At 40.6% G+C, this 20,702-nt stretch overlaps 1 protein-coding gene across 2 annotated transcripts in view; it reads left to right on the forward strand.

The window, feature by feature from the left end:
- The window catches only part of LOC126354220 (acyl-protein thioesterase 1), a 117,217-nt gene that overhangs the window by 91,139 nt on the left and 5,376 nt on the right, over positions 1 to 20,702 (forward strand). For both annotated transcript variants that reach the window (XM_050003701.1, XM_050003702.1), the window contains exon 6: positions 16,103 to 16,267. In XM_050003701.1, coding sequence (XP_049859658.1) covers positions 16,103 to 16,267 — 165 coding nt within the window. The remainder of the gene's footprint in view (positions 1 to 16,102; positions 16,268 to 20,702) is intronic.

The following is a 20,702-nucleotide window of genomic DNA, read 5'->3' on the forward strand; positions in this document are numbered from 1 at the left end:
ACCGCTAAAATTACAAAGCATACTCAGAAGCATGAAGCAACACCTTCAAAGCAAAAATACATACTCATTCCGGGACAAGATGTAATGAAGTGAGTACCAATTCAGTCAAAAGCCGCTAATGTGAAGTTCTCCTTTAAATGTGAGACAGTACAAAAAACTGATGCAAACTAAAATAAAGTATAATACAAGAAATATATTTAAAACATATTTAAATCTAGCAGTTCACACATGTATTCTTAAGCTGGAACAAATATGAGCACACAGAATACAATGTGACGAAACCAGCTTCTATTTTACACAAAAGAAAAACAAATATGGCATCATTTACTTTACACAATGTTACTGATGCATGCAAAAATAGAGCAGAGAACAAGCAACATATTCACAATGCAATTCAAAGAATGAAATACACGAGTCGTCGTCATCAGGAAAGCAGTGTGATGAAACAGCTCCTGTGTCATTCCATATTGGATGATTTTTAGATTTTAACATGTGCGAAAGCACACTTACCACTAGATAACGACCACTTTTGTACAAATAAGTAAGTTTACAGTCAAAAGGTGACCACAATATCATTTACAAAATTTTTAATTGCTGTTAGTCCCAGCTAACAGAAGTTAATCATTCTTTTTGATTGAGATTTCTCAAATATATCACTTTACAAGGTCACACAGCTTTTCGGTTTCCAGAGTTGCACTTTACTGCCACACTATAAGACCCACCCATAAAGTATACATGAAAAATACTGTAATCTACATTGCTTATTTAGAGTTAAAACTATGGATATGCACACCATATTTTCTTGTAATCCAGGTTCACTGCTAGGCCACTCGAATTGCTGTTATCGTTCTGTTTCAGTATCCTAACACAGGCCTTGTACTTATTATAATTTGGTGTTCTATGATCTGGCAGTTGGAAAGACACTAATGCGCCTAGTGATGAGGAATCTCGTGGTCAGATTGTCTAATTCAACTATTTTTCTGCTTACTTGATGAAATAGTTCTTACATTTCTGAGTGTTATCAGAAGTCATGAATTAAATGTTAGATGGTTTCCAATCTGGATGGCTATGTGATTCACGTAGATGGCAACCATTGTGTTTTGTGTAGTTGGAATATTGTTAATTTACAGGTTAAACAAGATTGTCCCCAGGATGTTGCCTTGAGGTATTCTGGCTTGAATACTGAGTTGTTGAGTGTTTGCTCTTAATGTCAGGGTTAAAACATCTGTTGATGAGATGTAATGGTATGAGACACAAGAGTCTGTCAGAAAAACCAGCATCACTAAATTTTTGGATGAGGCCATTGTGCCACAGGTGAGTGAAAGCCTTCTCAATGTCCAGGAACAGAGCCCCTGCAGCTTTGTTGGTGTTGTAACCATTTGTTGTGTGTTTTACTAGGCTGAGGAGTTGCTGTTGTGGGATGGTGATCGCTCAGTCCAAATTGCTCCAGTCTCAGGAGTGTTGATGCAGTGCGTAACAAGTTGTTTCATTATTACTTTTGCAACAGTCTTGCTAAGTGAGCTCTAACTCTGTCTGAGGGAATGGTCTTTTCCTGCCTTTGTGAACATCAGGACTGTGGCTGCTTTCCAAGATCCAGGGAAGTGTGTGTGTCATAAGATGACATTAATGATGTTTATTAAGTATTCTATAGCTTTATCCCTGAACTGTTTGAGGGCATAGTTTTGAATGCCATTGGGACCAAAAGCTTTTCTTAAGGTGAGACAGCTGGTGACCTCTTCAGTGTGGATGCACACCAGGCTGAAACTCTTATGGGAATCAGCGAAATGCTGCAAGTAATGAGGATAATGGACAAGAGGCACATAGTAGTGTGTGGATCAGTTGAGAATTTGGGTCTGACAGGAGACATGCTACGATAGTCCGTGCACTTGTGATGACAACTATGTCCGGGTGGCGTAGTGGTCAGAGCATCAGCCTAATGAGGAGAAGAACCTAATTGGATTGTTTGAATCTCAGTGTGGCACAAATTATCAACTTTCCCCATGGATTTCAGTCAATGCCCACTTGCAGCCAATGTCTGTAATTCCTTTGTGTCTTAATTCATAATGGCTGCTGACCATGACCAAAAGCTGCGCACGCACGCACGCACGCACACACACACACACACACACACACACACACACACACACACACACACACAGATTCATATGAAACAGCCAGTTTTGACACATGGTGGTCTGTGGACTTCGTTACTGTTTGCACAACTGTGTGTGAACAGCTATATGCATAGTAACTCTATTAAATTCATTCTATTGTATTTTTACTTGCACCCATTTTCTGTACTTTCTTGCTTTAATGGACAACTTCACGTTATCAGCTTGTGAAAGAACTGGTATTTAACTCATTGCATCTTCTCGCAAAATAAATGTGTAATTCTGCATTGTTATGATGCTAGTTTGCAAAGCGTGGATGTATATGTAGACAAGTATGATTTGCAGTCTTAGTGACTAGAGCATTCTGTTGTGGTTGGCAGGAGAGCCAACAGTGTTCCTTAAAGGAGGCCGAAATGCATGCGTCTCAGCTCATGCAGGCTGGCGTGAGGTCTGGAACATGACAAGGGAATTAGAATTGAGAAAAACGGACGTAGCTGGTGGAATACTTAACTTTAATCTACTAATGGAGAACGTCGTTCTTTATGGTACATGATTAACAATATCAATAGTACGAATACTGGCGCCTTGCTAGGTCATAGCTGAAGGCTATGCTAACTATCATCTCGGGCAAATGAGAGCGTAGAAGTCAGTGAACCATCACTAGCAAAGTCGGCTGTACAACTGGGGCGAGTGCTAGGAAGTCTCTCTAGACCTGCCGTGTGGCGGCGCTCGGTCTGCAATCACTGATAGTAGCGACACGCGGGTCCGACGTATACTACCGGACCACAGCCGATTTAAAGGCTACCACCTAGCAAGTGTGGTGTCTGGCGGTGACACCACACATTCCTCCTTACAGGTGCTAAAAATGCAAGAGTAGTTACGCAAATGTGTTCACACATTATTAATAGGTAGTATTAGCAGCACATTTTAGGTGAAATTGATGAACTTGGAACCATCCTCCCCAATGAAAAGCTTGGAGGCCACCATTATATGCAAGAAAGTATAAAAAATGAATGCAAAAAAAGCACAGAATACAAACCATTTGCTTTTGTTGCATTTAAATTGAGTAGTTCATACATGGATTCATAAACGGTGACAAATAGACACGGGTCCACAGAATATCAAGCGATGAAACAGAATTCTGCTTCATATGAAACAAAAAATGAATATGCAATCTTTTATCCCACCCATTATTACAGGTGTCAGCAGAATACAAGCAGCATATTTACAGTATGATTCAAAGAGTGCAATACACACAAGAAACACAATGTGATGAGTCCAGCTCCTGTGTCAAGTCATGGCAGATGATTTTTATATTTTTATACACACAAAAGCAAAATTATTTCCACTTCATAATGTCCACATGGTTGAAATTGCAATACTGCGTATTACAGATAAATAATTTTGCAGCCAAAAATTAACTATGATGTCATTTACAAAATTTTTCACGACTGTGAACCACAACTATGAGAAGGGAATCTCAGTTTTTGATTGAGATTTCTTGAATTGATTACTTTTCATGGTAACAAAATGTTTATACACACACACACACACACACACACACACACACACACACACACACACACACGCGCGCGCGTGCACGCGAGCGCGCGCGTGCACGCGAGCGCGCGCGCACGCGAACTTCACCAGCAGATTACCAAGTCCACCCATAAAGTATTAATCAAGACTCTTATCGTCTCACCATGTAGTGGAGATGTTGAGTCGCAGACAGGCACAACAAAACCACTGCTAAACAAGGAATCTATTGGCCAGAAGGCCTCCACCTGACTTCGACAATGTACACAGATTTCTGCAAACATAGCCAACACCCACGGCCACTGTCTCTGGCTGCCGAGGCCAGACTGCAAAAGTGCATGATGGGAGAAGCAGTGCAGATGGTGGAGAGGCAGAGGGATAGAGCAAGATAAAGTGCTGCTTGTAGGAACATACAGCGACGAGATAGGGAGAGTGAGAGTGTAGGGCAGGTAGGTGCAATTGGGAGTTTAGATGGGGGGGGGGGGGGGGGGAGGTAGCAGAGCAGAGAATGAAAGAGGTAAAAGACTGTGGGTGCAGAAGGGTGCCAGGAGGGTTATGGAAATGTAGGATATATTACAGGGAGAGTTCCCAACTGCACAGTTCAGAAAGGCTGGTGTTGGTAGGAAGGCAAGATGTGGCACAGGCTGTGAAGCAATGATTGAAGTGAAGAATGTTTTGTTGGGCAGCATGCCCAGCAACTGAGTGGTCCGCATGAATGGCCCTGAACAAACTGTGGCCAAGAAGCAGGTGGACCATGTAGTTGCTGCGTACGCTGCCCAACACAGCGAACTACCTCACAACCCGTGCCATCTGGATCTTTCCTGCCAACACCAGCTTTTCTGAATTGCACAGTTTGGAATCCCCCATGCAAAATATCCTACAGTTCTGTAACACCCCCCCCCCCCCCCCCCCCAGCCTCAACCTTAATTAGTCACTGCCCACTGTCCTTCACCCACCTATTCTCTTCCCTGTTTCCACTTCAGCACTAAACATCCTCCTGTTCTACCAAGTCACCCACAGTCCCTCTATTTCTCTCCTTTCCCACTCCTCCCCCCCCCCCCCTCCACCTGCCCACAATCTAGTCACCCATATGCACCTAGCTGCCTCTACCCACCATGTTCCTGTATGCTCACATAAAGATTATGTGCCACCACCTACCCTACAATTGAGGGAACATCTGCCCGCAACCTTTGCCGGCTGCTGGATCGATCGTGGTGTGCCAGTCACATGGCCACCACGACCACCCAATTCTCCACAGTCGATTTTTTCCTATGCAGGTATCTGAAGGGCCTTGTGTATGAAACACCTGTAACACCACCATAAGACCAAGATTGTTGCAGCAGCAGGATGTGTTAGAGATACACAGGACATCTTTAAAAGCGCACACTGCTCAATGCAGCATCATGTCAGGCGTGTCTCGATGCATCTGGACACATCTTTGAGCATCTCCTGTAGCGGGCGTCTATTTGTGGCATGTGAGTAAATAACTGCAACACTGTTCAGTAGCCCCAGATGGCTTTGGCGACCCGCGGTTCCTAAGTGATTACTAGGTACCGGAAAATGTAGCCTCTATTTTAGGTAAAATTCGCTTCTATTTTTGTCAAAATTCGGATTTATTTTCTTTTTTTGTAAATGATTAGATGCTCAAATTTAAAAGTTGTCACGCTACATGAGTGAAGACAGAGAGATTTAGTTCTTTAAAATTGACTGCTGAAAAAGGTGCTGATTGGGAACTTTTTGATTGGAATATTTGCTTTTGCAAAAACTTTAACGCCATTTTCTTCTGATATGGCCTTTGCTTTCTTCGTTTGGGTATATTTGTTCTGTTGAAAAGCAGCAGCATTTTTCCGCCAATTACATGAGTGCATCTCCAATATAAGGTATTTCTGGACATTATTTGTATTTTCCCGCCAAATTTGAAGATCAAAAACTCTATATACTACTAATTTCGACCTTTCGTGGGCTTTCATAGCCCTACGACCCATGCTTGACACGCTACAGATGGAACCGACAAGGCAGTTTGCGTAGAAGCAGAACCGAATGTACAGCAACTCGATTTTAGCGTTAAGGGAAGAATTTCGGTGCCATCGAAATATGTTACATATTTTGTTTCCCAACTGCTATAGTGCAGAGGCGGGCACTATGGGCTATAGTCGCAGATGGCCGTGAGCTTAAACAGAATAGAATTTTGACCGCCACATGAGAAGGAACGGTGCAGGTAAACAAACCCCGCCTCCATTTCGTTGGCCAGCAACAGCGGAACTAACACATTGTCACAGGATGTAAGGGTCGTAATCAACAACCAAGATGGACCAGGATTAGTCGCTTCACTTATTTCAAAAGAAAAATAGAAAATAACAAGCAACACGGAACATAAAGCATTCAGGGTCGGCTACAGTGTATGTGCTTGTGAAGTGAAGTGAGCAGAGTATTGTTAACAATGTAGTTCAGGCCTGACCTCGAGCGGTATTTGATGCAACAATTCAAAACATGTCATCTAATTTGCCACGTTAAAACTGTCCGCATTATGGCTTTGGGTAACAAACAAAGGTACGCATTACTTTCTTGTTAAATGCCAGGTCACATGGCTGAGTACTAAATTGCATTAAGCGATGTTTACCTTCGGTCCCTATTACACGATGCACGTAAACCGTACACCAGCGCCCCAGCGCCCCAATCATGCATATCTCTAAGTACAGGCTGGTTCATGTAGACCTATTACACCATCCACATAGGATATACCTGGCACACATACATAGTAGGCACTGATAACACGTAAAATGCAAACAGAACTGTCTGATTGCTTGCAAAGCCGTTTGTTCTACCGCAAGAAACACAAGGGGGACCATGTGACATATTGGAACGTCATTCGTTTAAATCATTTATATGACTCAAGGTTCCTATTTAATAAGAAATTGTTTATCATTATTTATTAAACAATTGTTATTCTCTCATGTAGGTTACTACTGTTTTGAATTACAGACTCTAACAATTAGTTTTATGTTATGACACTTCGCTACAAAGGTACATGTATTTATACAACATTTTGCACCTGGAGGACCCAATTGTTTTTGGAGCTATTGCCCTGGCAGTGACAGTAAATTTTCGGATTAGGGGAGAACGACAACGAAAACAAAAAGCCAGACGTTGTTGAGTTCGACCCTGGCTGAAAACAAGGGACAAAGGCAGGGGTTATATTCACTGCTTATGAAGGAACTTAGGCTCGAAGATCCGCATGAATTTCGTAGTGTCTTGAAGATGGACATGGCCTGTTTCAAGATGATGCTGTCTGTGATAGAAGGTGGAATTAGCAAGTGTGAAACAGTCATGAGGGAGGTTGTCTCACATTCTTGAAAGTAAGAATTAAATCGTATGTTTATATGTTTTGTGATCATACTAGCCTGTATCATGAATAAAATACCGGTAAATGCCCTGTTACGTTGCAGGCTTGTTGTAGCATTACGTTTCCTGGCTACTGGGGAATCTTTTAAAGAGTCTGACTTTTAGCCATAGAATAGCACAGCCCACCATTTCAAAAGCTGTTGAGGATATATGCACTGCAATTGCAACACTTTAAAGGACCAATACTTAAAGTGTACTTGTGTTATTTTTCACAGTTTGGAATATATATGCGTGTGGTTACTCAGTTTTGCAGTCCTCATCTGTCGCACAGGGCCAAACTGCACGGACTTTCTGCCCTATCACTGCCAGTTTCTCTTTTCTGGCATGCTGAAATAAAGCAAGAGATGCAATCGAATCAAACACGAACTTTCGTATACTAAGGTATTTCGATACAAATTGAAAATCACCGTATAACATTGTATGCTTATAACTCAGAAAGAAACAATTGCTGATTGGTACAAGGGTAATACATACACATACGCTTAACGCCTCTTACTCCATTTCATTTCCAGAATACGAAGCATCAATAGAAAAAAAGTACTTTCACTAACAGCTAGTATAAAAGAGTCTGCTGGAAAATTTTTTTTCTGCATTTATGAAACCTATGTGGAAAATCTCCAACACGAAAATCTGAAATTAGGCACTAGCCTCCTAACAAGAAGCGGACACCCAGTAAAAAGTACTTTGGTACACCCTTCTGCACATGTGCTAGTTATCGCTGCCTACTGCGCATGCACGGATTGACGGCAGTATAGGACTGATGTCTATTCTGGTACGCAGAAAACGTGTCTGCTAATTTTCATATTTTTCTACCGTTAGATCTATGTTGCTCTAGATCAGTACCGTTTGCGGCAGATCGTCGTATAATACAACCCCTTTACCTTAAACAGAGCATTGAGCACATAGACACAATCTAACATGTTAAACTGTGGCATTGATACATCGTTGAGTTCGTACCCTTTATTGTACAAGTAGGTTCTTGCACACATTATCTTTCCAAATTGGGTTTCACCAGTTGCCATACAATGTCAGTAACTGCTCAAATTTTCGATATTATATACAGAAAATAAACTTTCAGAATTCGCACCTAGTTCTCATTTATCGCAAAATGTGAATTTTTCCAGTCCCTAGTTATTACTTACCAATCCTTGTCTACCCAGATCACCATATCTGTATGTAAACATTTTTTTAATCATCCTGTATAGCTTAATGTGTTTGTATACATTTTTGAAAGTAGTTTTCCTAAAAAGATGATTAAATGTAGTAAAGGCAAGCCACTGAAGAAACCTTGGCCCAAAGTGTCAATCCCTTCTTAACTAAGCGGAGCAAGTAATGGACCAGATATACTTTCTTATTAAAATAGTACTATAACAGTTTAAGAAAAGCTGTAAAAAAATCCAAGAGTATACACATCTTGTATGGAATTGATGACACTATTTCTGTTAAAGAGAAAAGGAGCCTTATAAAAGCAGTCTATGTGAAGCAGGTATTTGTGACAATTACTGTGTTAAAGGTAGCTGAGAAAATTGATGCAAATAGATCAGATGAGAGAGCAAAACAGAATACTGAACAAGCAATACAGAGAACATTTAGTGAAATAAAAATTAACCCCACAACCTCATTTGAAATAAGGAACATTGCGATAACTCTAAAAACTAAAAGTTCATTTAAAATAGATAACACATCCAATAAGACACTAAAAAGTTGTGGGCTTGTAATATGTAATGTTCTTTTGCACGGAAGTAATGCTTCATTAAGTAAAGGTATTTCACAGATACCTAGAAATATGCCATTATTAGGCCCCTTCATAGAAAGGGAAACTCGACTGTTGTCAGTAACTATTCCCCAGTGTCACTCCTTAAGTAATTATCTAAAATATTTGAAAAGATAATGTACTGTAGGACTCTCGCCCACCTATGTAGTAATGGGGTCTTTAGACAATCACAATCTGGATTTCAAAAAGGCCGTTGTAGTGAGTCAGCTATTTATGCTTTCACCGAGCACATAATAAAATTTTTCAAGGATAAAATATCTTCTGTGGTTTATCAAAGACATTTGATTGTGTCAGTCATAATATTGTGTTACAGAGGCTTTATGCAATATGTAGTTTAGCAATTGCCTGGTCTAATTCGTACTTAGAAAACAGAATGCAAGAAGGTACCCTAAGCTGTTTGAGTAATACAAAGAGGGATGCCCCATCATATGCATGGAGTGAAATTACCATGGAAGTCCCAAAGGGTTTGATCATTGACCTACTACTGTTCATGCTTTTGTATTAACGATCTGCCATTTTATTGGAACCAGGAGCAGTGTACGTCCTGTCGGTAGATGATACAAGCATTGCTGTGAAGCCTAGCAAAGAAGCATCAACAGAGAAAATATAAATAATGTTTTTTGAAAGTTTGTGAATGGTTTTGCACAAATGGGCTACCTTTAAAATTTGAAAAAAATCCAGTTCATCCATTTTTGTAATGCCAAAATTGTTGCAGTTGCTTTTAATGTAATATACCGGCCAGAAATAATAAACAGGGTTGAAAATTGCAAGTTCTTTGTGTTTGTAGTAATGAAAACTTAAACAGGGGGGGGGGGGGGGGGGAACTATATAGTTGTTCTGTTAAAACATTCAGGTTTGGTTACTTTTGCCCTAAGAATAATTGCCAACTTTGGGCCATGTATTATCTTATAATATTCTGAGGTAACTCTTCACTTGAGCAAAGATTAGTCTTTGCATGCAAGAAAATAATTTGAATTATGTTCAGAATTTACACACATACATTTTACAGGTATCTGAGCAGTGGGAATATTAAGCACAGTCTCATAGCATGTTTATTCAATTGTGAAATTTCAAACAATGGAAGATCCAGGATGAAATGTAACAATACCAGAGAAGGAAAGTTGCTACTTACCATATAGCATAGATGCCGAGTCGCAATAGGCACAATAAAAAGATTCACACAATTTAAGCTTTCGGCCAGTAAGACACACACACACACACACACACACACACACACACACACACACACACACACACCTGCAGTCTCAGAGAGCTGAGACCAGACTGCGAACAGCAGCACCAGTGCAGTGCATGATGGGAGTGGCAACTAGGTGGGCGTGAGGAGGAAGCTGGGGCAGGGAGGGGGAGGGATAGTATGGTGGGAGTGGCGGACTGTCAAGTGTTGCAGTTTAGACAGAGGGCAGAAGAGAAGGTGTGGAGGGGGTAAGTAGAGGAAAGGAGAGAAATTAAAAGACTGGGTGTGCCGCTGAATTAACGGCTGTGTAGTGCTGGAATGGGAACAGGGAGGGGGCTGGATGGGTGACGACAGTGGCTAATGAAGGGGTTGAGGCCAGGAGGATTACAGGAACATAGGATATATTGCAGGGCAAGTTCCCACCTGCGCAATTCAGAAAACCTGGTGTTGGTGGGAAGGTTCCATATGGCACAGGCTGTGAAGCAGTCATTAAGATGAGGGATATCATGTTTGGCAGAGTGTTCAGCAACAGGGTGGTCCACTTGTTTCTTGGCCACAGTTTGTCAGTGGCCGTTATGCAGACTGACAGCTTGTTGGCTATCATGCTGGAACAGGTTTTGGTAGGAGGATGTATGGGACAGGTCTTGCATCTAGGTCTATTACAGGGGTATGAGCCATGAGGTAAGGGATTGGGAGCAGTGGTTGTGTAAGGATGGACGAGTATATTGTGTAGATTCGTTGGATGGCGGAATACCATGGTAGGAGGGGTGGGAAGGACAGTGGGCAGGACATTTCTCATTTCAGGGCATGACGAGAGGTAATCGAAACCATGGCGGAGAATGTAATTCAGGGAGAATGGAAAGATAAGGCACAGGAGATTTGTTTTCGTACAAGGATGGGAGAATAATTACGGTCAGTGAAGGCTTCAGTGAGACCCTAAGTATATTTTTAGAGGGACTGCTCGTCACTGCAGATGCGATGACCATGGGTGGCTAGGCTGTACGGAAGGGACTTCTTGGTATGGAATGGGCAGCAGCTGTTGAAGTGGAGATATTGATGGTGGTTAGTAGGTTTGATATGGATGGAGGTACTGATGTAGCCATCTCTGAGGTGAAGGTCAACATCTAGGAAGGTGGCTTGTTGTTGTTGGGTTGAGTAAGATCAGGTGAAGCAAATGGGGGAGAAGTTGTTGAGGCTCTGGAGGAATGTGAATAAGGTGTCCTCACCTTCAATCCAGATAGCAAAGATGTCATCATTGAATATGAACCAGGTGAGGGGTTTGGGATTCTGGGTTTTTAGGGAAGATTCCTCTAGATGGCCCATGAATAGGTTAGTACAGGGTTGGTGCCATGTGGGTGCCCATAGCCGTACCACGGATTTGTTTGTAGATAACGCCTTCAAAGGAGATGTAATTGTGGGTGAGGATACAGTTGGTCATGGAGACTAGGAAGGAGGTTGTTGGTTTGGAATCCATAGGGCATCTGGAAAGGTAGTGTTTGACAGCAGTAAGGCCATGGGCATTAGGAATGTTAGTGTACAGGGAGGTGGCATCAATAGTGATGAGCATGGCACTGTGTGGTAAAGGGACAGGAACTGTGGAGAATCGGTCAAGGAAATGGTTGGTATCTTTTATATAGGAGGATAGGTTCCGGGTAATAGGTTGAAGGTGTTGATCTATGAGAGCAGAGATTCTGTCAGTGGGGGCACAGTAACTGGCCACAATGGGGTGTCCTGGGGGTTAGGTTTATGGGCTTTAGGAAGCATGTAAAAGGTGGGAGTGCGGGGAGTGGTAGGGGTAAGTGGGGAGATGGACTCTGGGGAGAGGTTCTGGGATGGGTCTATGGATTTTAGTAGTGACTGGAGATCCTGCTGGATTACTGGAATGAGATCACCATGGCATGGTTTGTTTGCATGTTGAGGGATTTGGGGAATGATGTTGAGGCAAGGTTCGATGGAGGCGTGAATTGAGTTAGGCAAGGTTTAATACTGGTCTTTGGTTGAGTCTGATTGGTAGTGAAAAAGTGTTTCCACTGTAAGGACCAGGAGAAGGAGAGAAGGTCTTTAACTAGTCCAGCATGGTTGAATTTGGGAGTGGGGCAAAAGGTGAGGCCTTTGGAAAGGACTGATATTTCTGTGGGACTAAGGCTTCTGGAAGAAAGGTTCATGCATGACTGTGTTGCAGATCTGTTTAGGTTCTGGGTTGTGTGTGGTGATGGAAGGGAGTGGGAGTGGAGGGTGGGGTAAATGTAGTAGGTCTGCGAGACAGGTTTTGTCAGCTATGAGGGACCGGGGGGGGGGGGGGGGGGGGGTGGTTGTAGAAGTGGTGGACAGAGGTACTCCGAGACGGGAGTAGGAAGTGAGTAGGATGGAGAGCTTTTTGAGGTGGCGTTGTGCATGTTGCTCAAGTTCCTGCAGGGCAAGGGTTTCAATGTGTGTAATGGGATCCAGGAATTTGGGATTGCATAGCAGGAGAGAAGGTACTGCAAGGAGGATTGGGCTTGGTTGATATGGTTTTGCAGAACTATGTTGGTGAGGGCTAAGGATTGGCGGATTCTGAACAGGTGGAGGTCATTGTGGAAGGAGGGGTGGCGACCAGAGATGGGTAATTTGATGGTACGGCCATTAGGGGGGGATTTCATGAGCCAAGCAACAATGCAGGAACAGTATGTGGGACTGAGATCTGACTAGGAATAAGGAAATTTTCTGTATTGACTCAGATGGAAGGAGCATGGATCCATGGTGGTGCAAATAATGCGAGAATTAAGTCTGAAAAAGTATTCAAAAATATACCCAAATACGTGTGAAAATTACGAAAGGGATGAAATGGATGCACAAGGGGGGAAAAAACGAGATGAAATCTGAGGAAGAGGGTGATAGTGGAAGGCGAAAATTCACTAAAATTTGCGAGAAGTCACAGGGATCAAATTAGACAATAACTAATCAATAATAAGTTATGTATATTGCTTTGGGTAGCAGGTTTAAGGGTGGATAAACTTAATGGAGGTGGCAGATGTGACTGGAAGAGTTGGATTTAGTGGGTGCGAACGAGCGTAGGTTGGGAAAAGTGTGTGTGTGGGGGGGGTGGGGGGGGGGGGGGAGAGGTTCGTGGTTAGAGATGTAAGATCCCACATTACTCCTGCTGATATAATGAAGCCTATACCTTCAGATTGATCATGCTCCCTGTGTCAATTCCCGAATTTTCGCATGTTATCTCCCGCACTTTTCCAGTGCTACACAATCTAGCATTCCATGATACTTGCATGTTGATTTGACCTTTGGGCCGACTTACAAATAAAACAACACTTTTTCTTCTTCAGTGTAATCTTCGATTAAAGTAATGTCTTTAGGATACACCCCATATACACTTTTATGACATGCTTCATTAATAATAACACCGACAGAACACTGAGACGCCACTTTTCAACTGCACGTTTCAAGAACTTCCAGCTAAATAAGTGTGAGTAGACAATTGTTGGTGTAAGGGGAGAGACAACAATCAGACTTGTATATGCTTGCAGATGCAATTGTTAGCCTGCTGAAACAATTACCACAGCATTGTTTCGACAAATAATCATTAGCTAGTGTAATGTGGTGTGTTGCATTATGCAATTGGTATACTTTATTTGATTAGCCTACCAGATAACGCAGGTGTTAAAAAACGTACTTTTGACTCGTGTTTGTAATATTTTTTCCATAACTTCCAGTTGAATCTCAAAGTTGAAATTTATACCAAAGTATCATGAAGATCTATTAACTGTGAAATTTTCAGTTTTTTATCTGGTTCCTGAACAAAGATTCTGCAGGCCACAAAATGGAAAAATTTTTAAAAATATTTAATAGTGTATTTTTTTTTAAAGTGTAAGCTGCTCACCATTGATACTCAATAAACAGTAACTATACTATACAGTGTAATAGCAGAAAAAAGCTGAGAAATTAATCTTTCTTTGGAAAACTACTGCTCAAAAATTGAGTTGTTTTAATTTGTGGCTGATAACATTGAACTATTAAAAATATATTAAAGAATACATTCACCTAAGTGATAATGATGTTAATTTGTAGCCCAGTGTGTGTTGAACAAAATGCATTTTATCTAAAAGGCTTAGAACAATCCACTACTGAATAATTGTAAAAAAATGTAGATGATTGCAAATATGATAAAACGCATGTGGCTTGGAACAGATAAGGCCACCATTTCAAAATAATAAACAATAAATTTTTAATAAATATTTTTGTGACTACTAAACATTGGGAAATTCACCCAGCAATTATAAAAATTTTCTGAGATGGTCAAGCAACCAATTATTTTTTTCCTTGGACCAGTTGGTATGGATTGACCAGAGTAAGTTGTGCTGGTATCAGTTGTCAAATGAACATTCTCACATCTGTAGATCAAGTTTTGGATGTCCATGCAGCATAGACACCCACCAGGATCATCATATTTCAAGGGCAACAGTGGCTACCGCAGCACAGATCAGAGGGCTTGTGAACCCAGACGTTTCCATACTAACCATTGCGAACCAGTTATTAGCAGTAGGACTACGGGCACACACACATCTAGTCCGCCTTCCACTCATGCCACAGCATCACCATCTACGGCTCATCTGGTGCCACCAGAGGATCTCTTGGATGATGAAATGGTGTGACATGGTCTTGAGCAATGAAAGGATATACTGCCTGCATGCAGGTGATGGTCGTATGTTTGTACGATGTAGACGTGGTGAGAACCATCTTGGAGAATGCATTCGTCCAAGACTAACTGGCTCCATCTCAGGCCTTATTGTCTGGGATGCTATAAGCTACAACTCTTTCACCTTTAGTATTTCTGGAGGGGGCTTTAACCAGTGTTCGGTACATACAAAAACAGCAAACGAATGGGTCTAACAACATTCTGCAACAGGAAGGTTATGTGTTCTTCCAATAGGATAATCCTTGCCCACACACTGCCCACGAACCTGGATGTGCTCTGCAAAATATGCAGTAACTTCCCAGCCAGCACAATCTCTGGACTTGTCTCCAATCAAGCATGTGTGGAATATGACAGACTGAGAAGTGACTCATGCGACTCGTCAGCCAACAATGCTTACAGAACTGCATGAACAGGTCGAGCAGGTGCAGAATAATATATCCCAGGACAGTATTCACCATTGTACAACTGACTGGGTGCCAGAGTTGGCACCTTCATAGCTGCCAGTGGAGGCTATAACATGTACTAATATGGGTGTTTCGGCATGGGTCGATATCTGATACCTCAGAACTGCTTACGCTGTTGATATGTAAATTTAATTGTTACATGTACTCTATATGCACTGTTGCAACAATAAATCTTGAGTGAATTAGAGACCTCTAAAAGGGTGCACTTTTTCCAGTGTATTTTCAAATGTAGGTTAGAAATGTCACTCTGTAACAACTCTGCCTATACAATAGAGGAATTCTTAAGGAGAGATAATCAGTCATTTTCAAAGAAAAAATTGTAAATGGCCAGCTTGTAACCATGTAAATATTATTTTTATTTGTTTAGTTGTACGTAAGTATCCTGTGTTTGTTCTGTTGACACATTCCACCTCGTAACATTTGTCTTGAATTTGATCTATGGAACAAGAAACTAACTAACTACTGTGAATATCTTGTTTATTAGGTGCTCTGCAACTTGTATTTAATAAAGGAACTCTTATTCTGCACCACGAGTTACACTACGGAAGTATTTGCCACTGGTGATAAACTATATTTGTGAATACTAGTGTGTTATGTAGATACTTTTGAAATGCACCCCTTTGAGTACTAGAAGACATCTTCTATCATATTGTACTTTCTTGACAAAATTATTAATGTGTTATTCTGAACAGTATTTTTGTATTACTCTTTCTCAGTATTCTTTCATCTTGTACAATTTTTCTGTCAAGCACTGTATAGCACATTGGTATCATTTAATAGAAATAAGCAATTTGTCAAAGATTGTTTATTCTTTTATAGTATATTTTAAGTAATTCGTGGGAAAGATTAGGCGTCCAATATACATTTAAATTTTCCATAAAACCACAGGAATAACTAATGAAAATATTTCTGTTTTTTAATGCTTTTACACAGGCAGCTGTTGCAAACAAAGATATTCCTTATATACAATGCCATGGAGACTGTGATCCCATTGTACCTTATAAATGGGGGCAGATGACTGCCTCTCTCTTGAAACAATTCCTTAGACAAATTGAATTCAAGACATATCGAGGAATGATGCACTCATCGTCTGATGAGGTAACTGTCATTATTTATTATATGTATGAATGTATTTAATAGATATGTGAAAAATATATTACTGCCAATAATTAAACTAGAGAACTTAGTCAGTGATATCCAAAGGGTTAATGCCTGGGACAGTAATAGCTTTAATTTTTCAATAATTATGAGTAAATGAACAGTGTTTGAACATGGAAATAACCTATGTTGTGAATTTAGTTTCTTGGTTTTTTGTTTGCCCACAAGAGATGTATATTATGAAATGGTAATAAATAGATAAATGGTAGTCAGAATCCAATAATTTGCATTTTAAAACCTAATTTGGATATATTTGAGATAATTTCATTATGTGTGCACGTGCGCTGTCATGTATATGAGTGTGTGAAATTTTTTGACAAGTGATCACCATTGACCATTGCATGTTGTGACTCATTCCGTACCATCGTTGATAATTTTCTCTCTCTCTCTCTCTCTCTCTCTCTCTCTCTCTCTCTCTCTCGTGCACTCACAAACAAGTGATATCTTATATAAATAAGGAAAAGGAAGGAAGCTTAGGATTTCACATTGTGTAATTGCTAAGGTCATTAAAGACCACCCACAAATTCGGATAGGGCGAATAGGGGGAAGGCAGTCAGCTGTTTTCTTTCCAAAGAAAGTAACTGGCACTCACATTTCAGTGAAACCACAGGATACCTGAGTCTGGATCCCCAGTAAGGGGTTTGAAGCATACTGCTCATGAACCAGGGTCTAGTGCATTAACCACTGGGCATGCTCTGTTTGATACCTTATGTGAAATACTTGTGATGGCATAGTGGTGCTGGTTTAATAAATATTTTTAATTGAGTTGGCGTTACTCAACAAAGCCAAATGGTGCATCTGGTTTTGCACGACATAAGCTTGGTTATGTGTCAAAGTACAACAGAATTAAGGTGCAAAGGTTGCTCACTGCTCTTTTATAATTTATTGCTCAAGGTGTTTCATCGAAGCTCACAATTTACAGAATTTTCCTCAGAGCTGGTCGTGCATACTGGTTCAGAGTCAAGTGAAAGAATTGAACCAGAGACTTTTAAGGTTCTGTGACAAGCTAGACTGCTAATCTCTGGAAATGTGCCATTGTGTTACAAAGTGGAAGGTCCCCTTAAATGGGTCAGGTGTGCAGTACACATCAGAGGCTGCTAGTGAGGTAGCTGACTCTTTGTGGAGTGCACATGAGGTTTTTTTTTAGATCGTTAATCCTCCATCCAGCCCAGATAATAATAGCTGCAGGGAAACCATAAGTGTCAGTAAAGGATCTAAAGGAATACCATCTACAGGTAAGAGTATTAAAATGCTAGTGACAAAACACCAAAGCATTGACAACAAAGTGCCAGAGTTTGAACCTCGTGTAACAAGCAGTGGAGCTCACATATCACAAGGCACAGAAAGCTAAATTTACAGAATCAGAGTTTCCGGGAAAATTTAAGAATATATTGAAATGATAGGCTAATGATAAATGGAAGTGTGTATTTATCACAGTAGATAAACTTAGATCCAGTGGGATATAAATTCAAACTGAATGTGAAATTGTCATGACAAAACCAGTATTTTGGATCGGCATAAACTATTCTTCTGTTGACCATCAAACTCACCTCCAGATGTAAGCAAACACTTAAGAGAAAACTTAAGTTCGTTAGTACGAATTTCTCCTATCGTACTGTCATCGCTGGAGGGGACTTCAATCATCCAGCAATCAAATGGGAACATTACAGTTTTGTAGGGGGGGGAGGGGGGGGGGGTGCGCTTGATGAGATATTCTGTGAAACAGTAATAAACACATTTTTTGATAACCACATAGAATAGATTGTTTGGAAGCCCACTCATGATGGAAATACTTTAGACATAATAGCAACATATAGACGGACGTCTTTGAAGATGTCCACATAGAAACTGTTATTAGTGACTGTAAGCAGTTGTAGAAACAATGCTTACCAAAGTACAAAGGGCAACTGAAACAGGCAGGATGATTTGTGTGTTCAGTGGACAAGATAGAGATATAGTAACAGCATATCCCGTAATAAACTTGTGAAAGTATTTAGCTCTGGAGAAGAGCATTTAGAAGAACTGTGGACCATGTTCAGAAAAATAATTGACCAGACACTTCATAGATTTGTACCTGGGAGAATAGTTCATGATGGGAAGAATTTTCCATGGTACACAATCACTGTAAGGGAACAGACTACTGCATAGTATGTGTAAAACAGAGTGTAAGATTATAGACAGGGAGATGCTGAGTAAAACACATTGGGCAGTGCATGAAGCCTTAAATCTCTACCACCACAGAATATTATCGAAAGATCTCTCTCAAAACTCAAAGAAATTCTGATTGTGTATAAATGTACCAAAGTTGGTATCCAGATACTCATGGAGGAGATGGGGCAGGACTTAGGGTTAGCAAAACAAAAGCAGAACCAGTGAACTGTTTTCAAATATTCCATTATGAATGAAAATTCAAGAGTAGTCCCAATTTACTACCTGCACCTGTGCAGAGATGAGTGACACAGATAACAACGTCAGTGGTGTTGAGAAACAGCTGATACCGCAAAAATTAAATAGTCCCCGGGCCCATTGGATTCCTTGTTAGATTTTGTGCCAAGATTGTGGCTTTGTCAGCCACTCTTTTAACCATAATCTATCATAGATCTCTTGAACAAAAGACTATGCTTCATAGGTGGAAAGAAGCACAGGCCACAGTCATATACAAAAAGGGTAGAAGAAATGGTAAATAAAACTGTTGTGTAATCTCCATGACATGAATTTGTTTTAGAATCCTGGAATATATTCTGAGCCCAAATAATAATGAGTTGCATCAAATGAAATTGACCCCCTCCATGTCAACCACCAAGTATTTTGGAAACATTGTTAGTGTGAAACCCAACTTGCACTATTCTCACGTGATCTCCTGAAAGCTATGGATGAAGGCAGTTGGGTAGGTGCAGTATTTCTTGATTTCCAAACAGTATTAAACTCAGTGCAACACCTATGCTTCCATCCTCGAATATTAATCCCAGCAGAATGAAAGAGGATATTGAACACATACAGAGGAGGATAGCACAGGTTTGTTTGACCTGTGGGAGAGTGTCACAAAGATGCTGAAAAAACTAAACTGGCAGACACTTGAAGGTAGAAAGAAACTGCCCTGCAAAACGTACTCCCAGAGGTTGAAAAACCACCTTTAAATGATAAATCTAGGAGTACACTACAACCTTCTATGTATTATTCCTGTAGGGATCATGAGGACAAGGTTAGTTTAATTACAGTGTGCATGGAGGCATTTGAACAGTAATTCTTCCACACTCCATGTGTTTATGGAATGGGAAGAAGCTGTAATAGCGGGTACAGTGGGAAGTACCCTCTGCCATGCACTTCAGAGTAATTTGTAGAGTGTGAATATAGATATGGATATATACTGTGGTTGAACCTCAACTAATGCAACTTTGAAACATGTACCTCTTCTGTGCAAGTTTTAAACAAAGTTGTACTGTCCTCCAGAGTAGTCGCTAGCATTGTGTATAACCTGCTGCTAGCAATATGGAAGTCGTAGGATACCTTTAACAGCACTACTTGTGTTAATTGTGTGAGTCGAGCAGTCTGTTGCGTGATGAATCTCTGTAACATTTCTGGAAAAAATGCCATAAAGTGCTTTCTTAAGTTAAAGGATCAATTTGAAGTCTAGCACTAAAGTCCAGGGAGTGTGTTATGGGTGGAACAGCATTTTTCCGTTTCATTGATCAAACAAATCAACCACAATTTGCACCAGGTGCACCCCAAATACTGCAAAGTGTTGGGTGGGTGCTGCAGAAAGTGTTGCTGTTTCTTTCTCTTGGCTGTTCAATTTTAGAACACACCCTACAGCCAGCTTAGAGAAAAATGTGGAAACACTCTCTGCAGGATCTGCCTGTCATTTTGCAGGTTCCGTGTAACCTCAGCTTGATTCTGAAATTGAAGGAAGTACTTCATGGCATTCATTTCAGAACTGGTACAGAGTTTCGCCAGACAACAGTCTGCTCACTCACACTATCAACACAACTGGCACTGCAAAGGGTATCTTACAACTTCCCCAAATTGCTGGCAACAGGTTATACCTTGTATAAGTTATAAATGAATAGTTGCTATTTTTACAGTTCCAACCCCCATAGAAAGCTAGAACAGAAAATGCATTCAGACATACTTGAATGCTTACTGGTAATCTTTTATGTTAATTGATAAATAAAATAGAAGTAGCTGATGGAAAATATGACTTTATAAAATATAGATTGAGTACATTACATACAGTGAGAAGAATTAGAGTATTTTGAGAGAGGTAGGAAAAAATGATTAAAAGTGCTTAATGTAAGTATTCTGTGTTGATCAGCATAAATGTGTGCTAAGGCATCAGTTTCTCTGTTGTAAACCAAACAACAAAATAACTCTGCGT

This window comes from Schistocerca gregaria, chromosome 3 (assembly GCF_023897955.1).
Source record: "Schistocerca gregaria isolate iqSchGreg1 chromosome 3, iqSchGreg1.2, whole genome shotgun sequence".
Taxonomy (NCBI): domain Eukaryota; kingdom Metazoa; phylum Arthropoda; class Insecta; order Orthoptera; family Acrididae; genus Schistocerca; species Schistocerca gregaria.